General features: G+C 38.4%; 1 protein-coding gene across 14 annotated transcripts in view; it reads left to right on the top strand.

Moving 5' to 3' along the window:
* The window catches only part of TMEM114 (transmembrane protein 114), a 90,248-nt gene that overhangs the window by 2,313 nt on the left and 62,045 nt on the right, over positions 1 to 25,890 (top strand). For 3 of the 14 annotated variants that reach the window (XR_009959954.1, XR_009959951.1, XR_009959956.1), the window contains exons 3-5: positions 6,951 to 7,088; positions 10,407 to 10,646; positions 13,069 to 13,118. Coding sequence is in view for 7 of the 14 variants with exons in the window: in XM_062588063.1 (XP_062444047.1) it covers positions 6,951 to 7,088; positions 10,407 to 10,639 (371 nt within the window). In the remaining 7 variants the exon portion in view is untranslated. Of the gene's footprint in view, positions 1 to 6,950; positions 7,089 to 10,406; positions 10,647 to 11,963; positions 12,337 to 13,068; positions 14,430 to 18,631; positions 18,684 to 23,447; positions 23,471 to 25,890 lie in introns of those variants that run through there. The other 11 variants (XR_009959955.1, XR_009959953.1, XR_009959952.1 and 8 more) reach the window with 11 other exon arrangements.

The following is a 25,890-nucleotide window of genomic DNA, read 5'->3' as shown; positions in this document are numbered from 1 at the left end:
TTTAGATTACAAGTCTTCAGCTAATGCTGGATTCTGCCAAAACAGAATCAGAAACTATACAGAGCTCTTTCTCTTATTAAAATGGTGCTGGCTTGTAAACAGAAGACTGCTTTTCAGTTGTCATGAAATGGTAAGGAAATAGAGATTATGAATAAAAACTGGATGCATAACTATGTTTACAGACTCTTTGAACCCTCAGAGAATTCTCACATCAAGTACTACTTCTAAGCTCCTGGGCAAAAACTTCAGGCTTGCAAAAACACTTGCATATTTTATTAGGAGCAGGGGTAACCTGCCTCAAAATAACAAAATAAAAGGTCAGAGATAGTTTCATTAGAAGAATCTATTAAGTTTGGTTAAAATGCCTCACAGACTGAACTTTTGAGGTTTTTCTAGATGCGTAGGTTCAGTTCCATGAGGATACAGACCGACAGCAATAGCAGCTGAACATAGGAAATGTCTTGTTGGTATTCTTAGAATTCCTAGAAGGATTCCTTAGAAGGATTTCTAAGTGTCATCTAGATTTGTCAAGTACAGAGATATTAATATCTGCTTCAGATCACAATTCAGGCAGGGATTAGGATATTTTGGTGATGACTAGGGTTAAAGGTAATCCATTAAAAGTCACCTTTAAAACTGAAATCTGTCAGCAAAAGCACAGAATAAATCTTGTCTTACCACATGTTCTTCTGTGCCAGCTGAGGAAGGCAAGAGGAACTGTTTTCATGATAAGCCCATTCCAGCTCTTACTAAATGGAAATAGACAGATGTCACACTGACTTCAAAGAAATGGCATCAGGAGTTCTGAGAAGCTTTGCCATTTTCCAAGACAAGAAATATAACATTAAAAATAGATCTAAAATGCCAAGGATCAGATACAGAAAGAAGGAAGTTCGTGCATGGAAGGACTACTAGTATGGATTTAGCTGCAGACCACCAGTGTAGTGTGCCACAAAATGGACAATTTTGTAGATGTTTTTAATCTGGATCTATTTGTACTGTGGACTTGGTTCAAACAATCACTTCTTGCAAGACAGACTAGTTGTCAGAAGAAAAAAAGTAGTGCCTTAACTGGATAGTTCTGTTCTCTATCACAAAGGCTTCTATGAACATGACTTTTTAAACTCGAGAGACCTGTTCCTATGTGTCTCTGTTATGGCTGGAGTGTGACCCCTGCCTGATAACATAAAAATCATTTCATTTACGTTATTCCATCTCCGTTCTTAGCTGTGTTTGAGGTTTTCTGCAAAGCATTCTGGAGTTTGTTAAGCTGCAGAGAGTTTTTTTTGTAGCTTCCCCTCCTTCTCCTGCACTTGCTGCCTAAAACCGGATGGCCACAAATCTTTTTTCTTTTCTTTTATCACACCAAAGGAACATTTGTAATGTGTTATCTGACCAATATGCAAGAGGTCATTTTGCTCTAAAGATGTAAACATGCAAAATTACAAAACAGATCATTTCTTTTGGATCTTATCTTTGTACCCCAAACTATTCTGGGAGCCTGTCTACTCTGCAGAAACTGGGTTAGTGCTAAAAACATGAAAAACATGAAAGGAAATACTGTTATTTCTTAATGACTGCCTTAATTGATTTGCCCCCAACACACAAAACAATCTGCATCAGGTACCTACAAGTCATGATTAAATCCCTAAAAATATCGATTTTTTTTTATTACTGACATGAACATTGATTTCCTGATACACACCTCTGCTTAGCACTCTTACTTATTCCTGAGCCATCCAGTGATGATCAGTTAATGGCTGTGGTTTCCACTTACAAAGGACTGGAAGAAAATGTTTTTTCTTTTATGAAACTAAGACTGTGTGCCACTGACCATGCACAACTGCTTAAATTATTCTCTCCACAGTATTCTTTTTTTCAACATCAATATACTTGGAACCATAATGCTGCAGGGAGGTTAGTGCTTTCTGCAGGGAAACAATTACTCTTTGCAGTAGCAACAATTACCAACACCTCAGGTATTATAATGCTCCAGCTACCTCAGTTTCCTCCTCAACAAAATTAGTTTAACACCACTAGTTTTCCTCACAGGATGTGGACCCTGTAACAATCACAAGCCAATTGTTTTGACTCCTCTCCCCACTAAAAATGAAGGCCTACTTCCTTTTTAATGAGCGATATGTTTATACTCCTGCCCCTGTCCCAGAATGCCCTGTTCTCCAACTGCTCTTACTTTTGAGAATTTACAGTTCCTCACAATTTCTCCTTTTGGGTTGAAGTTATCAGAAGGGAATGCTGGAACTGGAAGACCTGGCAAAAGCCGGTTTGGTGGCTAAGTGAAATGTGCCCCAAATGATATACATAGAAATTCTAGCTTAATTCATGTGGCAAGTATATACACAAACAGATCTGATTTATTTCTGAACAACAGTGGAGTGGTGCTTCAAAGATGTTCCAGTGAGCGTCTACCTCAGTGCTTACAGGACATACTGTAGTACATACATACAGAAATCTGAGGTAATTGTAGCATCACTGCAACCGAGCCCTAATGACTGACAACTTCTGATGAATGTTCTCATTTGAAAATAGTATAATAGGAATAGAACAGGGTCCATATTGCATTGCTGACATTGATCATTACACCTAGTATCAGGTGTTCCTATCAGTGCCCACCTGTTCTGAATCTAGCATCATTATATTTTTACTTTCTGCAGTTTGGTTTTCAGTTTAGCTCAGAGACTTCTGACTGGAGAAGAGTAGAAAACGGAAACATGTAACCTAAAGTCCAGAATTCAGTTAAGTACCTGGGGGCGCTCCAGTCCTGTGCGCTCTCCTCTGCTATCATCATTTCTCTACTGAATAGGAAGTAATCCAGTCCTTTGTGTCCACAGGATTCTACCTCAGAAGCCCTGTGCTTAGCTAGAGACAACAGTTCTCACAGACAACTGTTGCCCACAGTTTCTCTGGGTTATTTCCATCCTTCCTAGCAGGTCAGGCTTTCTGAGTGCACTGTTTATTTCTAGCCCTGCCAAGCCTTTCCAGAACAGCCCCGATAGCTATTACTGCCTGCATTCTGTTTGAGCTACAGGCTTTTGTGCAGCTCTTAGTGCAGCTCTTGGGCTATTTAGTTACAGATGGGGAAGATAAACAGGTCCTTAATTAAGCTCTTCTGAGCTGCTTCCATTTGGAGCAGGTCTGATGAGATGACCATTACAGATTTCTAGAGACCATTTCCTATAATAAAAACAAATCTGAGGTCAGTTTAAAATAATGAAGTTACAGCATGTTCTTAACAAGAGATTAACAAGACTGCTAGATCTGCAGTTGATTACTTTAGATAGCATCCGATTTTCTTGTTTATTCCACAATTTTCTGTTACAAGCTACTTCTCATCAAGTACTGTCTTGGACGGTGATTTAGAAATATCTACTAGATTTACAAAAGATCTAAACACACACTGCAAATGTCATTCATACAGACGGTTGTTCAGAGCTTTAGTAAAGCAGCCTTAGCTAGCTGATGTAAAACTTCATGAACTCCAGTTAAGCAAAGCATTCCTTGCTGCAAAAAAGGAACGTTTTTTAAAATGTTTCGCAGCTTGTTTCAATATTTTCAAAAGTTAAACTGTTAACTCTTTTGGACTAGACTGACAGCAAAGTCAGGTATTATTCAGAAATAGATGTGGGAAACCAGAATTCTGTTTTCTGGGAAAGCGTATATACCTTTCTTTGTGCAAAATGCTTGGTGTTTTTCAATATTAGGTTATGTCATCAGAATGAAGACAGTTGTATGATATACATAAATACATATTTCAACTCAACCTAAAAAAAAAAATGAAGATGTTTGACAGCAAAATTTATGTTTGGATTTCTCTCATAGATGGTTATTGAAGACAGAAGCGCAGTAAAGATATTTTAAGTCATGTCCTTCCCTAAACTAATTCTGGCCTTCTAATCAAGGGATGTAATGGCCTAATATCATATGCCAGATGGCATTAATTCAGATTCCTGAATAGTTTCCATGGCAGCATTTTAGAATAAGTTTCCCAAGCAGATGCAGATTGCATAGAAGAGGCACAGATAGGTATTAGGTATTGAATTAGAACAGTGAAGGTGATAAAAGTGCTGTTTAACCAAATGCAGTACAATTAACTATTTCATGTCAAAAGAGCTGCAAGTGACTCGAAAGAAATAGGATTTCAGCTGTATGTAAGAAAATCTGTCACAATGGCATTTGTAGGTTTTACCTGAGATATCCCTGAAATTTATTTTCAGTGGAGGGGGAACAAAAATCAGAGTCTTTCTGATGTTGCATGCAACTGTCGCAGAAGTGACATAGATTGATGTAAGCTATGACACTGTCCACTGGAAATGCTAAGACCTCTGCCACTCTGCTAACACACTTGTAAACAGGAGAATAATTAGGTTGAGATTTGTGTTTCCCTTGGTTATGAAAGAAAAGTTTACATCCAGAGCCTCATCTTCTTTACCCACACTTGTCCTAGCTAAGGGAACAGTCCTAAGGAGCATTAGCTGAAGTCAACCACAAAAAGGAAAGTTAAAGAAACACAACGGTTAGCGCTGCTCTCCTGAGGTATAGTTTGCTAGCAGCAACTTTGCCTGACTAGTGAGGGACATCTAGGAAATCACATAGCACAGGCTCAATTATGAGCTCATTTATATGGCTGCCTCCCAGAAAAATCAGATCTGAGGACAGAGGTGCACCATTCTTGCATTCGTACTCTTTTAATGGCAATTGTATTGGATTTATCCCCCAAAGGTCTGTTCACCTCGTACATATAAGACCAAATCTAAGAGGTCAGGGTTCAGAAACAGGCCTAATACTATTAGGAAGCACAAGTGGGTCTGAAGAGCAGCCTATTTTTGCCACCCCTAAAGAAAACAGGTACTAAATTGTGTGCCAAATCTCTGTTCTGTCACATCATTTCACATCATATGCCTGACAACCAGTTCTAATTATACAAAACTTAAGAACTAAGTTCCACGACTATTTCTGTGATTCTGTGATTCTCCTTTTGGTATTCATCTAAGATTTGCAAACAGTTGTGACATCCTAGTTTATACATCGTAAGCTGAAGATTGATTCGACTGTTAATGTCTGAGAACTCGTAGCTGGCTGAGTTTCTTAGCCAACAACAGGAGCCATGGCTAATTATGTTGAAAGAAAACTCAGGGGGTATCTTCAGGCTTAGAAGCAACGAGAAAAAGTGCTCCCTCTACTGCAGAATGCTGCATTCCTACTTTCTGTGCATCAGCTAGCACTGACAGGGAAGTATGAGAGACTCATTTGCTGTGAAAATATAGATTTTTATAGGTTTTGTTAGCTCACTCGGAATATTTGAAAGATTCCTCCAAATACATATGTAAGCTCTTAACATACTGCAAGGCCCTGCAAGGCCACCAAGATGACTCTAACTGCAGCGTTGTTCTCGAACTGAACAAAGATATGTTGCATTTTCTTTTATTAACCTTAGAGCAAATTCCCTTTTAATTTACACCAACCTTCTTCAACTCACTTCAGTGAATTTATAGTAGTACAAGTGAGGAATATGAGGAAGAAGTAAGTTACTTTCATGCATTAATTGCTTTCTCCAAGAAAGAGGAAAACTGAAGATCAACTTGCAGATTCTTCTTCTCTGTGTAGAAAGTAAAATGGGAATAATTCTTAACTTTATTAACAAGGTAATAATCAATCCTTACCTAATCAGCAAAGTCAAGCTGGTGTTCCAGAGCAATACATAACAAATCACAGCTCCAAAGAAATAGAGTAAATTAATTTATCCAAAACAGCAAAGCACAGAGGCAGCCCAAGTTCATCTACTGTTCTGTCACATCTTTGTCATGATATTGAAGAGGATAAGCTAGATCCTTAGCCAGTGGAAGGTAGCATACCTCCACTTCAGTGAGGAGTTAGTGATTTAAAAATATTGATTATCTGATCACAGACAAACTCTGATCTCATAAATTACTCCTTTTCCTTGAGGACTAGCTAATGTTGTGTGGTTGTTCCTCTGTGAAATTAAATGAGAGGTTGGAACCTGAACTCCTCAGAAAATGGAATTTAAGTTTTCCTTTCAGGGTAACTCTGCTCTTGATTCTGGTATGAAATAAATGGATACTGGAAGCTGGAATTTCTATATATTTTTTTCTTATTATTCTAGGAAAGCATTGTGAATAGATGACTTTTGATTGCATGAGAGAGAACAGTGAGACAAAGATGGTTTATGATGGAAATAACAGCATGCTAGAAAAAAATACATAGCAACCCACTGTTTGCACAGCTATTAAAAAGTTGTAGGGATCAGTAAAGACAAATGTAAAGCCTTCAGCATGGGAGGAAGCAACCAGGATAAGTTAATGTACTTAGTGAAACTGCTATACAGAGCAATAACAGACAAAAATAGTCGGAGCTGGATAGAAAAATTTTATTCTAATGTTAACCTGTTGTTCAGCAGCAATAAAGGAAGAGATCAGCAATTTGATAGCTCAGTTCAGCAGAGAGCACATGAGAGAAAAGAAATGGTTTAACTGAAGCATCTGCTGGATATCACCTCCCAAACAGAAGAGTGCCACTCACTGTGGTATATATTATTCAGATAACCAGAGTTACTTTTGATTAAGGTTGCCAATGGCTACCTAATATGCAATGCACCACCTATTATCTAGTTAGGTTTAATATTTGAGAACAATTTAATTGCTTAAACGTGTCCACGTAGACATATCCTTTATCTTTGTGGTCTCTATTTGAAACACTGTGATCCTCTGAGAGGCTCACTCTGTATGATACCTTTTTCTTTATACATTATTTGTCTTACCTATTTAAACTGGAAACCGCAGAGATTGTCCCACTCCTTGGTTATTCAGCACCTGTCAGAATAAGACTCTGATCCTGATTAAGGGCTATGTATTCTGTAGTGATACATTCAATGACACCATAAAAAAATATTAACATTCTTCCTTTTTCTTCAGACATGCACGGGACATTTGTCATCCTGATGCCCCTCAGCCTGATATTGATGATTTTTGGAGGAATGACTGGATTCATCAGTATTCTTGCCAGGGCCTACCTACTGCTTCTAATGACAGGACTACTTTTTCTTTTTGGAGGTACTATATCAAACTCCTGGCTTAATCATTTTAGATAATACGAGATTACATCTGGGGAACATTACTTTGCTTGTTAGGGAAAAGAGCTAAGTAAGAGTCTGCTTTCAGAATAATGCCAGTGTTCATTTGCTTGGTGCCTAAATCAGCTCCTGATGAGTTTCTGGAACAGAAAGTTACCACTTATAGCCAAGAAAGCCAAATGATCAGACATAGCCATATGCCTTTGTGGAGTTAAGTCATGCCTTGAGCACAGTGTGTTTAACACAAAGGTTTAAATACCTTCCTAGCACAAGGCTCAGCTCTTTAGAGACAGGGTTTTAAATATGAAGCAGTGGAGAAGTAGCTTTGGAAGTAGTAAAGGCTGGGGTTCCATTGCCTTATATTGATCTTACAAATACTAAGATACATGAATTTTTCTCAAAGACATTTGCATTGAATTCCTGAAAAGGATCTTGCTTGTTGTTAAATACAATAAAGTTGTCAAACCCTCTTGTTAGAGATTCCTGGGTTAGCTTTATTGTTAGGTTTGGACTAGAGTGTTGTCTCCAAACTCTGTGGGGTCACAAAGGCCTTCAGCTTATTGCAGCACCCCAGCACAGCCTACCACAGACAGCTTCGGGTCACAGCACCAGGTTCTAGGACTTCAGTGATTTGTAAGAAGGCCAAACACTGTATGGGGAAGAAGTTGAAGATTACTGGACCACTATGTTCAAGTGTAACACTGATTAAAGAGGTTTATACTCTAATCAGAAGGTTGATTTGGGGATTAAGTAATAGGAAGAGTTTTCTGATTTTTCACAAATGCCAGTTGCACAGGATGTTCTTTGACAAAGATGATGAACTTTTATATATTTAATATATCTTTGCTCTAAAATAACATGAGAGTTCTTCTGTAATTCTAATGAGACAGGGCTTTGTTCACACCAGCAAGAGAAATGAGTCCTAATCCTAGCTCTAAACGAGGATGTGACAGTGGTCTGCCTCAACCCATAATAGTCTGATAAGGATCCTGAAAGTACTGCTCTGTAAAGTTACCCTAGATATAAAACCCTTCCTCTTTTTCTGTCATTAGCTGGGCTAAGAATAGCAGGACAGTTCACATGGAAGATGAGTGCAGTAACTGCACCCAAAATCCACTGAAATCCATCACGTGTTGCTACTTCAGCTACTTGTTACCTGCCAATTCCTGACCCTTCTGTCTTAATTTAATAGTGACACTGTTACCAACCTTTTCATAACCAGCCTTTTACTGGGGATGGAAATTGTGTTTTGTTCTTATTTTTATTGTTCCTATTCAGATTAGCAAAATTAAATTTAATGTTTTGAAATTCTCATAAAAGAAAACCCCAAAGAGTTATTTTAGTTGAAGTGTAACATTTCATTTTGAAGTGCAACTCTTTTAAACTTCAGTGTTTTATTATTATTTTTACTGTAACTAAAAACTCTGTTTTAGAAATCCACATATGATTTAAAAATAAAAACTTTCCATCAAGATAGGATAATTGAACTTAAATCTGTCCTCATTTTCTTCCCCAAATAGACTCTCAGTACTGTTTCACAATGCAATTTGAAATAGAAATTTTCTCCAACAGAAAATGAAACCCTCAGTATTGATCCTTATCACTTGATCATACAGTTCTGCTTCTAAGAAAACAATGACAAGAGATTACTGGAAGCAAATGTGCAGCTGTCTCAAATTCTTGACTGACCCTTGCAGTCTCCAATGCTTTTACATAGACCAACCATCTCCTATAATGCTTTTCTTTTGTGAGAAATATAAGTAAGTTCTGTTTCCTTAGTACATCAAAAAGCTATAGTCACTAAAAAGGTGTACTTAGGCTATTTGGAAACTGATGTAAATAGTAAGTTAAAGATGAAAAGCTGTGAAGTATAGGGCATGATTATCGCACTGAGGTGTGGAGTACCATGCCTTTCTAAGACCCTTGGGTTTGCCAAGAGGGAAGAAACACAGAGACAGTATTAGGAGTGGTGTTAGAATTTGTTCTGAAGATGCAGCTGGTGCTGTTTGCCAGGACAGCATGGCCAGACTAAAGGGTGGCCTTTGATGTGAGACCAGACTGTCCTCCTGCTCAAGCAGTCTGGTCTGGCTGTTTCAGCTGCACTGAGGCTTGATACATGTAGCAGATAAGTACCATTCTACAGGATTTTCCAGTTCATGAAGTTTGGTATTGATCAGACAATGCTGTCCAAGCAGAAAAATATGCTATGGTGCAGTTCCAGAAACTGAGTGTGTTTTTTTTTTTTTTTTTTTTTAATGGAAAACACCAAAAAGAGTATGTTCCACATTCCGGGACATCGTACTTCCCCATTTCCTAAATGCAGCCACGTTTGAGAAAGATCACAGAACCCAGTTTGTTAAAAACTTCAACAAAACAGTAATTTCCATTTCTGCTGGCAAAAAGTATAGAGAAGTGATGTTGGAGCCTTGCAGAGACCTAGAATAAGACACAGGCATAATAGTGTGGCTAAAGTTGGGAATATGAGTATGGATTTGGACTCTTGGATGATCCAATACTCTTTTCTTCCCTCTACGTAATTTGTCTTCCTTCCAAAAACACATGTGCACCTTGACTTACACTTTGATTTAACATAAAAGCAAATCAGAGTCTTATCAGATAAGGCACTATCTTGTCCTGAAAGTGTTCCAGTGTCTCCTACTTTCCCTAGACCACAGTTCTTTAATTCAGAGCCTTCTTTTTGCCTTTTCCCCTCCTGCGATCTAGTAGGTGTGTAAGTTAGTCCATATTCTTTGACTACCATAGATGCCAGGCCCAAGATCTAGCACCTACCCTTCTTAAATGTGCCATTTCCTATATTTGTCAGCTTTTATACAGTCCTTTTATTCTGAAAACAGCTGGCTATTTTTTTGAGTGCCTTCAATATTTATTTCTAATCTGCTTCAAGAATGTTTTTGGATCAATTATTCACAAGAGCTCAATAGCCAGGACCTCACAACACTTGGTGACAACTGACAGTGAGGATGAATACGTTTACACTGAACACTCAGAACTTAGGATGCCCAAAATTAGAAACCAGCCTAAATTCAAGTCACCAACCTAAAATGCAAGAATATTTTTCTCCATGGGATTTCTCACATAGAAAACCCTCTAACCCTCCCTTTACTTCCTTTCCCCTTTCCTTCTCAGAAAAACAGCCTCAACTAGATTTGAAAGGTAAAGAGAGACTAACCAGGAATCCTGCCTGGATAGATACAAAGGAACCCTAAGAGGTGTCAGATTAAGCAGTTTTAATTTCTGCAGGACATCCTAACTAGCTGAATATATTTTTCTTTCCCAGCTCTTGTTACACTTACTGGGATCAGCGTCTATATTGCATATTCAGCTGCTGCCTTCAAAGAAGCAGTTTGCCTTCTGAGAAGTAAGGATCTCTTGGTACAAATCGACATCAGGTTTGGCTGGTCTTTGGCACTAGTGTGGATCTCCTTTGTTGCAGAAGTGCTCACCGGGGCTGTGTTTCTTCTGGCAGCAAGAGTTGTGGGCCTGAAACAGCGACATGAACAGGCATTGTGAACAACAGGTATCAGTGCAACAACAGAATTCTACAGAGGCTAGAAATGTGGATTACTTGGTTTGCCTGGTCACTAGAGATAATAAAGTGGTTAGGCTGTGACTGAGAGAGTCTTGCCAGCTGCCATAAACTCTTCTTCTCACATGTAGCTACAAAACACAGAGATTCTGATAAAGCTGTAAAACATTTCAAATGTTCTCCATAAGGAACCCTTTGTGACTTTAGAAGGAAGTACTTTGTTCTGTTTGTGTTTCCACAATAATTTCAGCTGAGAGCTCATGAGAAATCTCCATTCATTGCTTAGAACAAGACATATTTCTCGCTCTCTCTTCAAAGAGAGCTGACTGAACTAAGCAAAGTGCTCTAGAGAACCTTGCAGGCCAGTCTGCGCAGTCCAGTTAGCCTTTGGTTTCTTTTCTGAGTCTCCTATTAAGTATGCCTAGGATCACAATAATGTTGACAACCTCTGTCCATCAGAGATACTCTGAAATTGTTAACTTTGTGGTAGACTATGTGATCTTCCTGTTGCCCTTGGAGGCCCATAGAGGAACATAATATATATACACTGGAACCCAAGGAGAGTGTGCTATTTCTGTCTAACATGCTCTAGATGACCCTGCTTGAGCAGGGGGGTCAAGCAGGACTGGATGATCTCTAGAGATCCCTTCCAGCATTACTGATTCTATGATTCTATGATTCTATTACTCACTTTCCTTGATTACAGGATCTTTCTTTTCCCTCATGTCTCTCCAAAGAGGTCCTCCTCTCTCCTCCACCACAGTCACACTCTTTTTTTGTGAAAACAGAGAAGTGAGCTAATTTCTAAAATGAGCTTTGGTGCTATGATGAAACAAAGGGATGTAAAGTCTAGATGCTGTGAATGACTTGATATTAGTTATCTTGCAGACAGTAGTGACTGTGGTCTCTAGTGACCATGGTGAAGTTCTTCTGAAGTGCAGTGTAATGGTGAGTCTACTTCAAGAGAAAGCTATGGCTGCTTTTCAGATATTTTAGCTAACTACTGCAGCCAATCCCAATCTGTCAGATGTTCAGGGAATGCAGAAGCCCATACTTACTGCTTTCAATTTATGAGTAGTTGCTTTTTCTACTAAATCATGCAGAAAACCTATGTAATAGATGCTTCCTTATCATGAAATCAACAACATGCTTTGTGCTAGAATATGTTTAATTTAATGTGTTATTAAGTTAACTAATTTGTTAACTTAAAAACAGTTGAGTAAGACTGGACATATAGGATACCAGAATTTCATCTTAAGTGCAAAGAAACCTAGTTTTTTAAAACCATTTTTTTTCTCTGGCTAATAGTGTTGAAGACAGTTTACTTCATGTCCTACTGATGTTAATGAAGAAATTTTCTACCAACTGCTATGGACTGGGATGACCTGAATGAGTTAATAGCTCTACTACGTTTCTGCTAGCTCATGTATTTCTAGAAGGCTTCTGCATATTCCAGTTCAAGACTGTAATTCAGGAGACCAAATTCTGTTTTGAGCTGTGTCAGCAAGGCACACTGTGCCATTGGGCAAGTCCCTCACTATTTCTACTGTAGTAGAAATGTGTTTCCTCCAGTAGTGCAAAAGGTATAATTTACCTACCTTTGTTAAATAGCAAAATAATTTTATCATTGTTTCTTGTGCTAAAAATTGCATGTTTACTCATAAGGAAGTATCTATGGAGCTCAGTTCTGATCTTGGTCCCAAAGTACCAAATGTTTTAGAAAAAATTGTGAGAGACAGCTGCCAAGAGCTTGCAGTCTTTGACGATACAAGGAAACATTATTACTACCATGCTATGAATGGACACCTGAAGGAGAAAAGAATTGAACCATCCCAGGTCATATGGAACCAGAATTTCTGAATCCTAGTCTAAAGCCTTAGTTGGGGCACCTTTCTTGTCATGAGGATGAAGTTAGAAATTCTGAAGTTAGGTGACTGAGCAGTATAAGCTCTGTGAACAGCCAGTAAAATTTGTACTTTTCAGTAGTTCTTACATTAATTTTCACATATTTTCCATGTTGCCTTACATTGGGACTGTATTGCTGAGTCATTTTACAAGTTAAAGCATACCAAACCAGCTCTATTAGTAAAGCAAGAAAAAATCCTTTGTAGTCAAAATTCCATGCACTTAAGTAAGTTATTTTACATGTCTTATGTAAAATATAAATTCTGTGGCTTAGTTCCTGGTGAAGCTGCTTAACATTATCAAACCATTTGTATGATATTACTCAGACATTACTGTAAGTTGTTATAGTAAGGTACCATTCGATTTTTTTAATGTTTAATACAGATATGCTTTTACAATGGTTTTGAATGGTGAAAATTTAAATAAAATGGTATCTCAGAGCTGGGAATTATTTACAAAAGTAAGAAAAATCTAAAATAGCTATTTTTCTTTGACTTTTTTTCTGCAGATCTATTCTACAGTTAATGTGATGCTTTTGAAGTGCCTGTGTCACGTGTGGTAGGTATTTATTAGACATGTACGCAGCTACAATAAAAAATACTCAGGTGATCAGAAAGATTGCAAAGAGCCAAGGAATTTATCATTGAATTTGAGTAATTCTCATTTCTATGGCTTTCCTAAATTTCTCATTCCATCTTTCTGCAATATCTGGCACAATAGTGATAAAGAGTATTTCCTGCCCTTGTAGATTTGTATAACCCTTGAATTTCTCTTAGATCCCTTCAGATTACCATACCCCCCCAAAAAAATTGTCAACTAAGAAGAGTTATACTAGAAAGGGAAAATATTCTGGAAAGGACTTCCTCTGATTTGGTACAAGTGACTTTATCAATTTCTTAATCATACTGAAACTGATGGTTATTTAATACCCAATTCTTTGCTATATTTTCCCCAAAATGCATTACTGATATGAGGAAACTGACTATTCCCCTTACCTTCTTGTGAATTATAAGCTTATAGGTAATTGGCCAAATTTAAAGTGAAAAAAAATAGACATTATTATATTGAGTAGAGCAGAGTTTGTTTGAACTGATAGATTGCACAGAGATACTGGCCAATACTACGCACTAATTGAGAGGCTACTTACTTTGAGGGATGGCAGAGGAGAATAGGAGAGATCAAAGGAATCGTTGGGGTCTAGAAAACTTCAGATGTACAAGACATTCAGTTGAGATGCTGATGAATGTAATACAGAGATATACAACCAGAAGAAGTCAGTGTGGATCTGTGCTGTACCTGGGCTGGCTCCTGTAGTGCAGCTTGGATGTCTCTGCATCCCATTCCCCAATGAGCAAGGAAAAGTCTTCCCTTATTGATCAGAGGTCTGTGCGTTTGTTGATCACTGATCCAAAGCCAATATACCTGACTGATAGAAGCTGTCTCTAGCTGATTCTATGAAGACACATTTGATTTACAATTTCCTCCTTCCGAAGAGCAAAGATTGGCGAGTTGAAGACAAACAGGACTTGTTGTGTCCATGCCTTGCTGGTCAGCAGCTAGAATCTGCCGAGAACTGCTCCACTGAGATGCCCGCAGCACAGGCATGCCATGCCTTTCCACTTCCTCAGGTATGGGCTCACATACCCTTCCTACAGCTGTGAAGAAAGCTTATTACTTTCTGTCAAAGTTGACTGAAGCTGTTAAGGACAACTAGAACTTACCCATGAGATCCCAAAGACTTAGATTTTCCAAAGCTTTATTTGCACCTTGGGGATCTATAATAATCTTGGCCTCCAAATAATCTTGTTTTGTGTTGTTCTGCAAATGAAATCCGATGGTCTTAACTAATTAAAACTGTGCAAATCTAAACATGAAGATATCTGAGCCTCCTTCATCAATGCACACTTCCTTTCCTCTGGTTCAATTTAAAAATTCCTCAGAGCAAACCAGTTCGTATTTAGCCAAGATACATCAGTAAAAATATGCCAGCCTTCTGACTGTCATTTTCATATTAACAGACTGAACTGTTCCAGCTCACGACCAAAAGGATTAGAAAGAATGCTCTGACTTGGTGCTACAGAATTGAACCGTCCCTAGAATCAGCATAACCATACTCAAGAGGCACCTCTGTGCCTCAGTACTCCCGGTTTGATTCAATGGACATAGTTGTCAGCCCAGCAATTGAAAGCACGCAGTGATTCAGTCAAACTTTTTTGGAAGCCAGAAAATGCTACCTTGAAGGTCAGGTTTAACCTACAGGCTTCTTACCATCCCTATTTTAGATTAGGAATCTTCAACTACTTAGGTTACAAAAAATTATATTATTTTGTTGAAACAATATAGTACTGTTTTACTGTAATAACTTTCTGCTGCTTTTTAAAAAGCATCTTCTACCCTAAGTAGGCCATCAAACTTCTCTTTCCCCCTTTCTGCCAGTGCTTTTAGCAGTCATTACTGCTAAAACTGTCGTTACTTTTACCTTCCACTGTTGGAAAGCATAGTGGTGGCAGATGCTACTACTAGCAGTGGCAATCCCCACTGCTGGACCACCTCTCATTTCGGTGAAGCATATATAGTGCTAGTAATCACAGTTTAAATGTCCTGATTACAGAGACTTTTTTTGTTATTTTACTGATTTGCACAGAAACAACAATCTCTGCTGACATCTTGTGGCAACTGAGCAGTTGACTGTATTTGGAAAGAAACCATTTTTATACATACTATTTTCTGTATGGTTTGAAGAACAGAAAAGACTAGTATGCTCACTGGACCCTAGCTCTTGTATTTTATAGTGCACAGAATTTCATCTAGCAACTGCTGAATCCAAGTCAGTAACCTGCTGCTTTAGGATACATTTCCCAGGATCTAACCATCTTAAAACTGTCAGGTGATGGGAAACATACTGCTAACCTCTCCTGTTTTAAAAAAGTATCACGAGACAGTCTTAGATTTTTTTTATTATTATTCTTTAGCAATAGATGCTACAGCCATTTTTCAGACAATTAAGTTTTGATTAGATAAAACAGTGTGGGTTTTAGTTTACAGTTCTGGCATAAATGTCAAAACTATCAAGCTAAGTGCATCTGAAGCCTCAAATAGTGAGGAAAAAATAATTTATAGCATAGCTTATTTCCTGAATATGACAGGCTGACTAAAAATTGAACAACTGAGCTGAACAGACTTCAGGATTGGTCCAGAAAATGTGAGTGGAGTTCTGTAGGAAATAGCATAATACTGTTTTCTATGATTCTTTAGTTCTTTAATCTCTTGCAGTAAAAAAGTTTTTTTTCCCCAAAGTTCAGAAATTTCTGCTCTGAGCTTGAACTAAGCAACTTTAGTGAAGTTTACCAAGACTTCACTGAATTTTGAATGCAACAAGGGTCAAAATAAAAGAGACCAACCCTAACATCTTGCATTTACTAGAGTCAATCTGCCTCTTGGACACTGTGGCAGCATTGTCCACTCTAGATTCTGCTGATATACCTCTGCATAGTCTTGCTCAGACATATCTGTCATTCTTCAAAGCCAAAATATTAGAGTAGGACATCTCCTGTAAATATATATTCTTAGTTGTGGTGCAGGATCAGGTTGTTAGACTTGTGTGTTGCACAAACAGTATTTTGGGATAGTTCCCCCGTTTCTGAACTACAGTCCTCATATAGATGAACAGCAGTTGGTTAACAGTCTGCATATGCTGAATCAAGTACTAGAAGAGCAGGAAGAGGAATGCAATGTCATGTTCCAAAGTAACTGAAGCAGTATTCACAGACTGAAATCCCTTGTGATGCATGACCTAGTTTCTCAGACTATTGCCTAAAAGAAACCAAGTTCCCTTGCTATTGAGAACAAGACACTAAAGTTAATACTTGTGAAAATGTCAGAGAAGAAGGGATATGGGACTTCAAGCTTGCACGTTATCATCATTTAATGAGCTATTTCTAATCAGCCAGTCACAACTGAATGTATGTATTATTTCAAGTCATCTCCCATATAAAAAACCCTAAAAATATACCACCTCTACAGGCTGGTCCCATACCTATGATGGTTTAAACTAATAGATTTAACATTTCAACTGGAGCAGACCAGAACTGATGAGCAGTGAAGTGTTTAAAAGTGGCAGTCCTTGTGATAATCTTTTTATATCACCCATTTCAGAGCTAGCTGGAAGACTGCTTGGTTGGCAGGCAACTCCCTGAAGAGTTTTTGTTTATTTTACTGTTTTCATTTTTGCCAAAGACAAGGCAAACACTTGTCAGGACTCTCTCTGTGTAATGCTCTCTGGGTGTTAAAATGAATTTGTCTGCCAGTGGCTGAATAGCATTTGCTAATGGCTTACGCTTCTGGACAACCCATCTGGTTGCTGAAGGAGCTAACATATTTCTCCATCCAACCTAGCCTCCTCAAATATTTATAAGCTAATATTGTCTGTAATGCCTGCAGCGTACAGAGAAACTGAATGTGGAGGAGTCTTTTCCACAGCCTTTTGGGGTTGGCTGCAACAGCACTGTGAAAACCCTTTGGCATTGTAAACCTGTTATTATCACAGCTCCCATTTGCCTACTATTATACAGTGAAGCATTTAATTATGCAAAAAACACAAATAAAATTATTTTTTAACTGTCAGGCAAAAACTCATAGAAGCAACAAAATTTGTAGCACTTAAAAACCAAGTATTTTGTGTTCTGCTATGTGCCTTTCTCTTCAGAAATACAAAACATTACAGGTATGGCAACATCTGTAGCCAACAAACTTGGAAGCTGCATCTCCTTCCTGTTCATTCCCATTCAGTATGATAGAATCTTGATTTGGTTCAAGGTAGTTCTAAGAAAATGGAAAAATTCTAGGTAAGGAGAAGCAGAAAAGACCAGGTCTGTTTCATTCAGAGAAGTTACAGATAGGAGACATGTTTAATGCAGTGAACAATATAAAAATATAAATAAGATATGACAGTATTTAATAAAACCAAAAGAAGAAAGAAGTAACCACAGGATGCTTTCTCAGCCAACAGAAATCAAGGCATTCACAAGCCTCTCTTTTAGATTCAAATTTCACCCACAGAATTGCCTCATGCTCAGTTCTTCATTGTCTAAGCTTCTGCTATAGTTTTTGCAAACACCCAAATGATGGGACATGCTACTATGAGTTGCATAGTTTACTAAACAAGTGGCAATTTAAAAAATCCTCTAACTGAATGCTTCAATCCTCTGATCATATCCAAGACATTGGTGTCAGCCTTGAGGTACTCAGCACATAGTAGTAATAGGGGTTTGAACCAACTTTCTGTGACTGTCCTGTAGGCATCACTGAAATAACAAATGCAAACTGGTAGAAGAGACAACATCATCAGTGACCCTCTCTTATAGGGAACTCTGCTGTTTGACTTGTGGCTTGCCACAGATGAAACTGTAAGTGGGAGTTGGTATTAATAATCCAACTGAATACCAACAACTTTGCTGAATGGGCTGATTAACAAAATGGCAGAGAACAGTCTTTATTGTTTGACTAGTGCACGCTTGTTGGTCAAATTAGCATGCAGAAACACATGACTATAAGTCTGTAGCAGGAGCCTTGCTGGGTTGGCCTCCTCTTGCAAGTAAGATTGTTATTCCCCCCACAGGGGGTCTCTGATTCATGTCTTGATTAACCACAAGGCTCTTATATCAGCAATATGAACGTTTCCTGTACATATGTACAAGGTCTGTTTCCTGTACATATAACCAATACAAAAATCAAGCTACTGCTCCTCCACCTTTTCTAGGCCCAGATGTGCCTCTCAGAGTCTGTCTTGGGCTCACCTTCCAGCTCTCCTATTCACCAGAAACTCCTTTTACTCCTCCTCCTTGGCAACAATAGAAATGCAAAGGGACCCTCACAGTACAGCTCTGTCACCATAACAACTGGGATATCTGTCCTATAATTCAAATTGCCCTTTCTAACTTCAAGGGCCTCTTCCTACACACAATATAGAGCTCATCAATCCTACCCTGAGCAATTCTGCATTCTTTATTGAGGTAGTGACTCCCACATCCACTCTTTTTAAAACTGCCTCTCTGCCATTTTATTTCTAAAAGCCTGATTAACTGTGTACTCACCTATTTGGGAAGAAGATTGAATTTGATACAGGTAAGCCTGCATCTTTTCAAAGACAGTTAACCTTATGATTAACCCCAGTGTCTTGGGTAAGCCTGTGAGAACAGATGCCCCAAGGATTTCAGAAAGTAATCCCACAGAAGGCAAACTTATTGCATAGCAAATCTCCCTGTAACTCCTAATTTCTTTGGAATTTAGACAACATGACAAGCATTAAAATACTGAAGGCTATCAGAAGGCAGCATGCCCCTCCAAACTGACAAATGCATCCCCAAAATCCTATTTAGCCACCGATTAACTTTGTGACCTTGGGCTAACCAATATTCATTGCCATAGTCCACCTTGTCCGATGGGAATGTTCCTACTCAGTTGCCTCAAGTCAGATAAATGATTTTACTAAACCTTCCCAATGACACATTTAGAGATTGAATCATTTTCATCAGATTTTCTTTCATTACACTCAGAGGTTTAAGTTTGCCCTGTCAGTTGTAACCCACACAAGCACTGCTAGTCAATACAAATATTTTCTGCTAACTTGGAAATCAGGTTACAATGTATTACCCTCTAAATAGCACTGTTGCATGAGAAAGGAGGATGCAGTGTGAATTAGTGTTTGAGGTGAATTTTGTAATGCATGTAATTATAACTTGGTATTTCACAAAACTCATTTATTAACCATTATTGTGAGATGGCCACCCAACTAGCTGATAACCTTATATACTAATAAAATTTTACTGTACAGTAACAGTCCCTATGATACAGCATTCCCAGTTCTACATTGCTGTGCTTTACTTGAATAGCCACTACATGTCACTGTTGTTCCATACAGAGCAATCAAAAGAGCACTCATTTATGTGAACAGGTAGAAAGACTCAGACGGTCTCTTCACTCTTTCAGTCAGAGGAGGAAACTGTGCTATAAACCAATGGATGGAGCTAACTGAAGTCAAGAGAAAATTTTCCTAGAACTGAAGGGAGAGCATACCTGTGCTCTTTTGCTTTTTCATTTATCTATGCAGAAAGTCTTTTTCCATCTCTTCTCTTTAAAGATGTAAAAAGAATCCAGTCATTAGCCAGGGCCAAAGACCTGGTGGCAATTGTCTTCTCTTGGTGGCAAGGCCTGGTGCAATTGTCTTCTCTTTCATAGGCCCTATATGACTTGGGACAGATCACTAAACCTCTTGGTACTTAAGTTCTGCAGCAATGATGCAGTACCCTGCCCCAGTGGAGTAGTGTGAGGATAGAAATTAAAAGCCATGTTCAGATAAAATTAAAAGCCAGTTCAGATATGATTGCAAAAGCAATGTATACCCACTAAGATTTGGGGCATTTCCTCCATTTCAAGTGAAGGGAAAATCTGGAGGATTGTACTGTAATTTTAGAAATAAAGAACTTTAGATTTCATCATGACTGTTAAGCCTTAAAGGCAGCTGCAACCAGGAATGTGAATGATGTTCTAAACAGCCCAATGTTCTTAAGAAAGCTTTACGATCAGTCATGTCTAGTCACATAAGCCAACTAGCACTAAGCTCCTCCTTCCGTTCCTTGCCACAAAAAATCCAGAAATATTCCAAGAAAGGACAAAATCAAGCCAAAGTTCATCCAAGTTCATCACATCTGACTTTTTTCAGGTTTTCAGTAACTGCCACATTGTCTGAATGTAATGAGTAGGCTTCATTCCTTTTTCAATAAAGTTTCATACAAAACAATTTGGAAGAGGAATGGAACTGCCAATAAAGACAATTCCTGTAGAGGGTACAAAGGAAGAGTCTGAAAGATAATATAGAAAAATAAAAGAAACTATATTGATAGGAAATCTACCATTAAAATTAGAAGAGATATATAACCTTAACAGCAAATGGTTTAACAAGTAGGGTTTTTGGTGACCCTCAACACACTCATGTTCAAGGCCTAAAAGCAATTGTTCCCTCTTTGTTGGCTCTCATACTGCCCTTGCAACCTGTTGGTGACAGCTGTGGCTACCTGAAGCAACTGTTACAGCCCAAGATGGCAAAAAGAGTAAAGTAAGATGCTGCTGTTGGCATATTAATTCCTCAGAGGTCTAGCAATCCTTGTATCTGGGACAGTGGGGAGAAAACCACACTCCAACTGGAAGTGACGCTGAGATGCCATGTAGGCATACTCAGGCCAGGTTTGCTCTGACAGGTTTATTCTGTTTAGCTTCAGTTTCAACAACAATGCTGACAGACGAATTTCAGTGTAGACTCACCATGCTCCTGTCAGGCTTCTGTGCTCCATGATGAATCCCATGCCATTGCATTCTTCCTGATAACATCATCTTGATTTATGATTACAGTTACTTCACAAATGCTTTCCCACATCTCCTGTCTGCAGCGTAGGTAGAACCTGAGGAAAATATTCCTGTTTTCCTCCTTAGCACCCTACACAAGTTAACAGAAAGCGTAAACCAACTTCCTTATGCCCCTTTGAAAGGGTGATCCCTGGAATTTAACATGCTGGGTATGCTTCCACAGGCACAGAAATATGTGCATCTCTCTGGCTATGTGAAGAGATAAGCCTCTGCATACTGGCTTTGAGTGCTGTTGCAGATCCCACCTGTCACAGAAAGGTAGAAAATTCCCCAAAGAAATTATCCTGAAATCTCCAGCCATGATCTTAATCCTTTGAGATACCTAAAATCAAGCCAACATTCTTCATGCAACACAAGGACAAGGCGGTTTTGTTTCTGAAGTTACTAAACCAATATTTATTTCATAAGCCCAGATCCACAAACATGAGAGGAGAAGAGATCTTACTGCCAGAGGGAAGGAAACCCTTTCCTGAAGCAAATGACTGGTCTGTAATGCTGCATCCTACCGAGACAGGGATGATTTATAAAAGAGAAAGCATACACAGCCTCGTGATAAAAACAGTTGCCTCAAGACTGCTGAACTGAGTGCGGAAGTGGAGGGAAATAGAAATGAATCAAAGTCTAGAATCTAAGACAGAGGACTGAGAATGTCTGTCTATCTTCAGACTTTGTGAAAAAATAATGCTACTTTTTCTTGCAACTCTTATTCTCCGTTTTGTATTTTGCTCCTGTGCTACTTAGGGATGTGTAATTTCAGATGTCTAAGCCTCTATCTTAGGATAGTACGCATTAGTCAAGGTGATTCCTGCGGCTGTAGTGCCCTGAGTATACTTGACCTGCAGCTGTTTTCTTCCTTACAAATAACAGATGAAAGAAACATGACAAAAGCAGTGGGCTAGATTCTCTTCTCAACTAGAAGTCTTGGCAAAGAAAGTAAGGCCTTGGAGAATCACAGCTGCTGTGTATCCCGGTGCCTGCTAGCTCTTGTGACTAACTGGCCATAAGTTGACTGCCCAGGCGGACTGTAGCAGAGCAGAGCTATGCTTTACTTTGTCCATTGGCTGGTCTCGTCTAAACCAGTAATAGTAGATTTTTATCAGATAAAAAAAATTAACAAACATTTTGCTGGTGCAGTTTTTAGCAAGGCAGCTCTGAACAGATTGAAGTTGCTTGTATGACTAATGTGCTGCAGAATGTCTGGAGCCAGGGAAGCTGAGTCTAGCTTTGACCTAATACCATAAATTGTTGTTGTCTGTTTAATTGCAAGATTTGCTTTTGTTTTGTTTGCTACATGAGCCCAAGTGGAAGCTTGAGTATCTATTTACAGACCCAGCTATCTAAAGCTCTTCAGCATACATGCTTGTAGGTCCAGCTTTGTATTATTTAGAGCTTTTGCTTGTTGTTTTAGGTTTAATGTGTTTGTTCTCTTGATGGCTCCGTCAATACACATTCTATGCTGAAAAAGTTAACTGTCAATATATAAAAAGAGATAGGGCCAAAAATAACCATTCAGAGTTTGAAGATGGAAGGCAAATTGCAGGTTTGTCAATAGTGTGTTTGGAAGTATTTTAAGCAGTGAGTCACTTGATGCTAGCTATTGTAAATATTGGTTTAAAGGTGCTATAAAATAGATGGTGCACAGTTAAACCTTCCTCTGAAACCTGCTCTGTATATGCTGCCCCACTTAGTGTCTGATCTAAAGACCACTGAAGGTAATAGAAGTCTTTACCAAGTCCTTAACAAGCACAATGTAGTTTCAGCATATGCACATAATCTTGCAGTAGAAGTACGTACATTTTCTTACAGTTTTTTTGAAATGAGGCATATAATACTCCAAAATGTGCCATTTTTGTTTAACGTAATGACCGCAGAGAAGAATGGTATAGGGTGACTATATTTGAATAAGAGCATCACTCTACACCTTAACTGCACAGGTATTTTTGATACAAGATTTGACAATGAAAATGATATTCAACTTCCATTACAAATCATAGTGTGGGACATGGTGACTGAGATTTGAATTCTGGCCAGATCTGGACTGAATATTATTCCAAGCAGCAATCAGATGAGGTTTGCTGGTTTAGCAGAGTCTGTCATTGAATGCTGGATTCAATCAGAGCAAAATTCATGAGCTGTGATGCCAAAACAGTAAACCTGAAAAATGATTAATGTAAGTTCTGCCCAGTCTAGCCCTCACACTGTGAAATTTGAAGGAATTCATTCTTATATTAGCCATAGTCTCTACAAAATCTTTTCTTGTTTTATCTCAGCAGCACATAACCATCCCAATATCCTTAGATTAGATTAAGTCCTGTTACAGAACCAGAGGATTACTACTGAGAGCTAGCTTCCTCAAAAGGCTTAGCATTTCTAACACAGCCAAAATTTCCAAGGGTTTTTATGTTAGGTGTCTGTCTAGTACTGTCCTAAGAATGGCTGCTGTTTTTTATTTTTGCTTCCATGTAGATGCTTAAATTGGACAAAAGGCTGTATAGATGGTGAGCACCTGAAAGTCTGGCTGAAGGAGTTCCTAATGAATAGATGTGAATTCAGGCTCCACTAATGTAAACCAGCGCTAGTGACCTGAAACTAGCATAGGTAAGTTTGGAGAGCTTTGGATGAAAGCTATTCCTCAGTATTACAGGGACAATACTTAATTCTACCCAAACCTTATAACACCACGATTGTTGCCTGGAAAATTAGTATACTGGACCTCCACATGGATAAATGAGTTACTGAGAAAGAAAATAAAAGAGGAGAGATATTCATGTTCTTCTGCATGTGGTGTAGTTGTCCATCGTAGTACATCTGCATTTTCACCCTTGTCTTCTTATTTTTCCTGCCAACCTTTTCGCATGGAATAAAGTGAACAGAATTCTGCTGTGGGCAAGTCTGGAACCTGTCTGGTTCTTCACCCATGATTTCCATCACAAAGAAAACTGTGATTAAGGGTGACAGGGTCTTTAGGAGACTGGAAGGTGAGATGGCAGCTGGAGAAGAAAATGACAGGCCTCTGGAATTATTTGTTCCTGTAGAACAGGTGCCAGCAATTGCAGATGAGGGAATGCCTGAAAGTTTCAGTGCTCCAGGCAGCACTGAGAGGGGAAGGTGTATTTGCAAAAGGGCATGTTCATACAGTTCATACAGAGTGCATGTGTTGTGCTAAATGTCCTTAAATCCCTCTGGTAATGCAGCTGTCTGTAACAATAAATAGCAAATAACTATTGTCTCCCCTGGGACTACAGCTAGCTTCCAAACAGGAGTCATCTGGCTCTGTGTTGAGGTGTAAGAGACCATACATTTGTTATGAGTTCTAGCGAAAGACACTTACATGTACATAATTTAACCTGAAATCATAGATTACTTACACATGTTTCTATAAAATCAATAATAGCACTTAAAAATTCCCAAGTAATTTACCCCTCCCTATCATTTCAAGTTTAAAAACACCTGATAGGTGAAGTGTTACTATTTGTCTGTCTTTCCATTGCACCTCCTGGCCCCTTGTTTCTAGGAACATTCTAATTTTACATCTTCTCTAAAGTAGAGATAAAATTAAAAATCTCTCTATGTGCAACTTTTTTGATTGGTTGAGTTTAAGAATATGGACAGCTCAAATGAGAAGTGAGGAACCAAGAAGTTTATTTATATACATGCATTACCTTTTAAAGTTGAGTAGCAGTCTGCCTATCTGCCTACTTTGTCTGTTTAAAAATATACATGCATATTTCTGGAAATGAGGATAACAAAACATCTAATAATAGCAAAAGAATCCATAAGGCAAGCTAAGACGGTGTCTTGAAAGTATTTTGCAAACACAAATGTAATATTCTTCATGACTCACCTTTAAGGTAGCTATCATTATGTCTGTTGTTCAGGTGGGGTGCTCCCAGGCATCCAGGGAGGCTGAGAAACTCAAATAAATAGTGCAAGTTAACAGATTGGCTTGGATTAAAACAAAAAAATGAATAGTATATGACTTTGTTTCTTCAGCTCACTGCCTGAAATTATCTGAATATGAATACCTTACAAAAATCTAGAACTGAAATTAACCCCAAAATACACACAAGAGTATCCCGAAGAAAGATACAAGTAATTCAGAAGTTATGAAAGAAGAAAATTGCCCTTTTTTTGAACAAATCATGAATCTCAAACCATAATAAAACATTTAGGAATCTTCCAAAAGCTAATATTCTCCCCCATCAAAACACCCATTCCCAGTTATTTGGCTCTCTCTTTCGTATGTAAACCAATATTTATCTCCCATAACTGGGAAGAGATTTCAGAAATTTAGACAACTGCTACCTGCTTACTCTCTCTCAAATAGATGTTTAAAGCCCCAAAGGGTTGCAATGATTTAAAATTTGAATCAGAACATACTGTTTTCCATGGTTTTGAAGCAGTATTTTAAACAGGCAAAATCTTTTGGATTAATTCCTTGTAAAGAATATATTACTGATCACTAAACTATGGTATACTATGAAAAGTTCAAAAGAAGACTGTCACACACACAGTAGGAGGTGCTGAGCTCAGTTAAAAGCTGAATTTTACTGTGGGTTTGGTGAAGGACAACACTGTGCTTGTCTTCATAGAAGCTGGTGTAACCTTCTAAGGTTACACATGAGACCTCGGATAAAACCACTCATCTGCATAGCTCTTCAAAAGAGTGGTTGTTTCCTCTTAGAGGCTTGAGCTCTAAAATCACACGAAGTCCTAGATGACAGTCACAAATTCTGTGGAGTGGGATTTAGAACTGCTGTGCATTTCATCAATGAAATGTTTCAAATCTGCTATTCTAGAACAAGATTTAGCAGCTCACAGATAGCAAAGTCAAGGCCTACTTAATCTCTTTTCCCTTGCCTCTATAAAAGAAGTAAAAAATGGTTTCCTTCTAGCTAGAACTCTGGAG

The sequence above is a fragment of the Rhea pennata genome, chromosome 15, assembly GCF_028389875.1.
Source record: "Rhea pennata isolate bPtePen1 chromosome 15, bPtePen1.pri, whole genome shotgun sequence".
NCBI lineage: Eukaryota > Metazoa > Chordata > Aves > Rheiformes > Rheidae > Rhea > Rhea pennata.
Note: the sequence above shows the minus strand (reverse complement) of the source record. Positions and strands in the feature narration are given on the sequence as shown.